We start from the raw sequence: 2,458 nt of genomic DNA on the forward strand, positions 1-2,458 counted from the left end.
CATACATATATGATGCTGTTTTGTTTATAGTTGTTTAAGCAACTTAATTATAATTGGTTTATAAACATTATTTTAAACATTATGCACTTTTTTTTTCAAAGATAGTCGTGTTATTTTATTACGCTTTGAAGAAACGTAAATAATATTTTGCTTGATGCGCCCTCTTGTGGCCTCAGGAGAGAAGCCAAAAGCTTTGTTTCCCCCTAACTGAAATTATGCCTTTTAAATTCGAATATAATTCGAATTTTGATAATATTTAAGTAGAAAATTCTAATTTAGTTTTTCAGTCATTTTGACAGCCCTACATAGTCCATCAGTTAACATCTTGTGAAGCCAAAATCTAAGAAACAAATCCATCAAAGACGTTTTTAAACTGTAATAATAACATTAATAATCCATAATGCTTCCTCCTGTGGAAAAAGTCCATCTCCTTTTGTCTCTCTAAATCCACACACATATTTGTTTAGAGCGGTTTTGGACTGTAAATGGTGTTTGATCTGTGCAGATTTCTCTCCTGATTGAGAAAAGAAGACTTTTTCACTGGAGAAAACAATATTATGGATAGAGGGATTGTATTTTAGCCAGAAGTGATGGTTTGAAGTTAAAAACGTCTTGATTTATTTGTTTCTTAGATTTCTTAGACAAACATGCCGCTTTTGGTTTCTCAAGACATTAACTGATGGACTGGAGTGGTGTGGATTATTGTGATGTTTTTATCAGCTGTTTGGACTCTCATTCTGACGGCACCCATTCACTGCAGAGCATCCATTGGTGAGCAAGTGATGCAATGCTACATTTCTCCAAATCTGATGAAGAAACAAACTCATCTACATCTTGGATGGCCTGAGGCTGATATTTTCAGCAAATGTTCATTTTTGGGTGAAATAATCCTTCATAACTGATCTGCCCAACTTCAGATATTTGCTCATTAATATTTCAGTATTTAGGAATCCATAAAAACACAACTGGACCATGAATGCAAAACTGAAGGAAATCCTCACCTGACACCAGAATCTGAAGTACTGAACTTTGGCTTTGAAGTCTCGTACGTATGTGATTTGAGGGCCGTTCTCACTGAAGGGAAGGGAAGAGTGAAATTTCATTATACAAACTGAATATAAAGTAAGTCTTTTAAAACAGTTTCATATTTAGTTTGGGACTAAATCTAAAGCACCACAGCAAAATATAATCTTAAAAATCACTCAAGTAAAATTGCTTTGCATGCTAATCCTGCCTGGTTACTTCATAAACATGCTCGAACTGTTCACAGAACAACTGAAACACTCAATCACGTGGTGAAAACATCTTAATAAAAGTCTTATCTAGAGACCCTAAGCTTTTATTCTGACGCTCGTGACGGGAAACACGGAGTACAGATGTTTGTTTGTTGGAAATATTTTGAAATCAGCAGCTCGTCTCACATTCCTCTGACATAGAGGATTGCTTTGTGCCTTAAAACACTTCATGTGGATCAATACACACATTCTGAGAGAGGTGTGTTTGCGTTCTCTGAGCTGAGTCATCACGGAAGATTATCATCGAGTGCAGTTTCACTCCTGAAGCAAAACAAACCCGTTTTTCCTGTTATGCATGTAATGACTGATTAACACACTGTCGCCTGAAAGAGCTTTGTGGTTCTGTAAGCTAAATCAAATTAAGTACAAGAAATCTCTCAGACCAGTCTCAAGGTCATAAATGACATTTAAAATATGATTTATACATAATGATTTCAAAAGCATGTGATTGGTAAAAAGAAAGTTGCACTGCTGCAGATCATAATGCAACAGTGAACGCTGCACTACTGCTAAAATCACGCGACCATGAACTCTGTTGTTAACGTCACCAAGCGACCGTGAACACTGTTGCTAACGTCATCAAGCACCCGTTAACGCTGTTGCTAACATCACGCGACCGTGAACGCTGTTGCTAACGTCATCAAGCGACCGTGAACGCTGTCGCTAACATCACACGACTGTGAACACTGTTGCTAACATCAAGTGACCGTTAACGCTGTTGCTAACATCACGCGACCGTGAACGCAGTTGCTAATGTCATCAAGCGACCATGAACTCTGTTGCTAACATCACGCGACCGTGAACACTGTTGCTAACATCACGCGACCGTGAACACTGTTGCTAACGTCATCAAGCGACCGTGAAAGCTGTTGCTAACATCAAGCGACCGTGAACACTGTTGCTAAGATCATCAAGCGACCGTTAACGCTGTTGCTAACGTCATCAAGCGACCGTGAACGCTGTTGCTAACGTCATCAAGCGACCGTGAACGCTGTTGCTAACATCAAGCGACCGTGAACACTGTTGCTAAGATCATCAAGCGACTGTTAACGCTGTTGCTAACATCACACGACCATGAACGCTGTTGCTAACGTCATCATGCGACCATGAACACTGTTGCTAACATCACGCGACCGTGAACGCTGTTGCTAACATCATCAAGC

The 2,458-nt window shown here is 39.3% G+C and overlaps 1 protein-coding gene across 1 annotated transcript in view; it reads right to left on the minus strand.

Moving 5' to 3' along the window:
* LOC107751942 (E3 ubiquitin-protein ligase Itchy-like) overlaps nt 1-2,458 on the minus strand; it is a 31,471-nt gene that overhangs the window by 11,733 nt on the left and 17,280 nt on the right. The window contains exon 14 of the mRNA XM_016567732.1: nt 1,002-1,074. Within this exon, the coding sequence (XP_016423218.1) occupies nt 1,002-1,074 (73 nt within the window). The remainder of the gene's footprint in view (nt 1-1,001; nt 1,075-2,458) is intronic.

The sequence above is a fragment of the Sinocyclocheilus rhinocerous genome, unplaced genomic scaffold, assembly GCF_001515625.1.
Source record: "Sinocyclocheilus rhinocerous isolate Xijiao unplaced genomic scaffold, SAMN03320098_v1.1 scaffold1363, whole genome shotgun sequence".
Taxonomy (NCBI): domain Eukaryota; kingdom Metazoa; phylum Chordata; class Actinopteri; order Cypriniformes; family Cyprinidae; genus Sinocyclocheilus; species Sinocyclocheilus rhinocerous.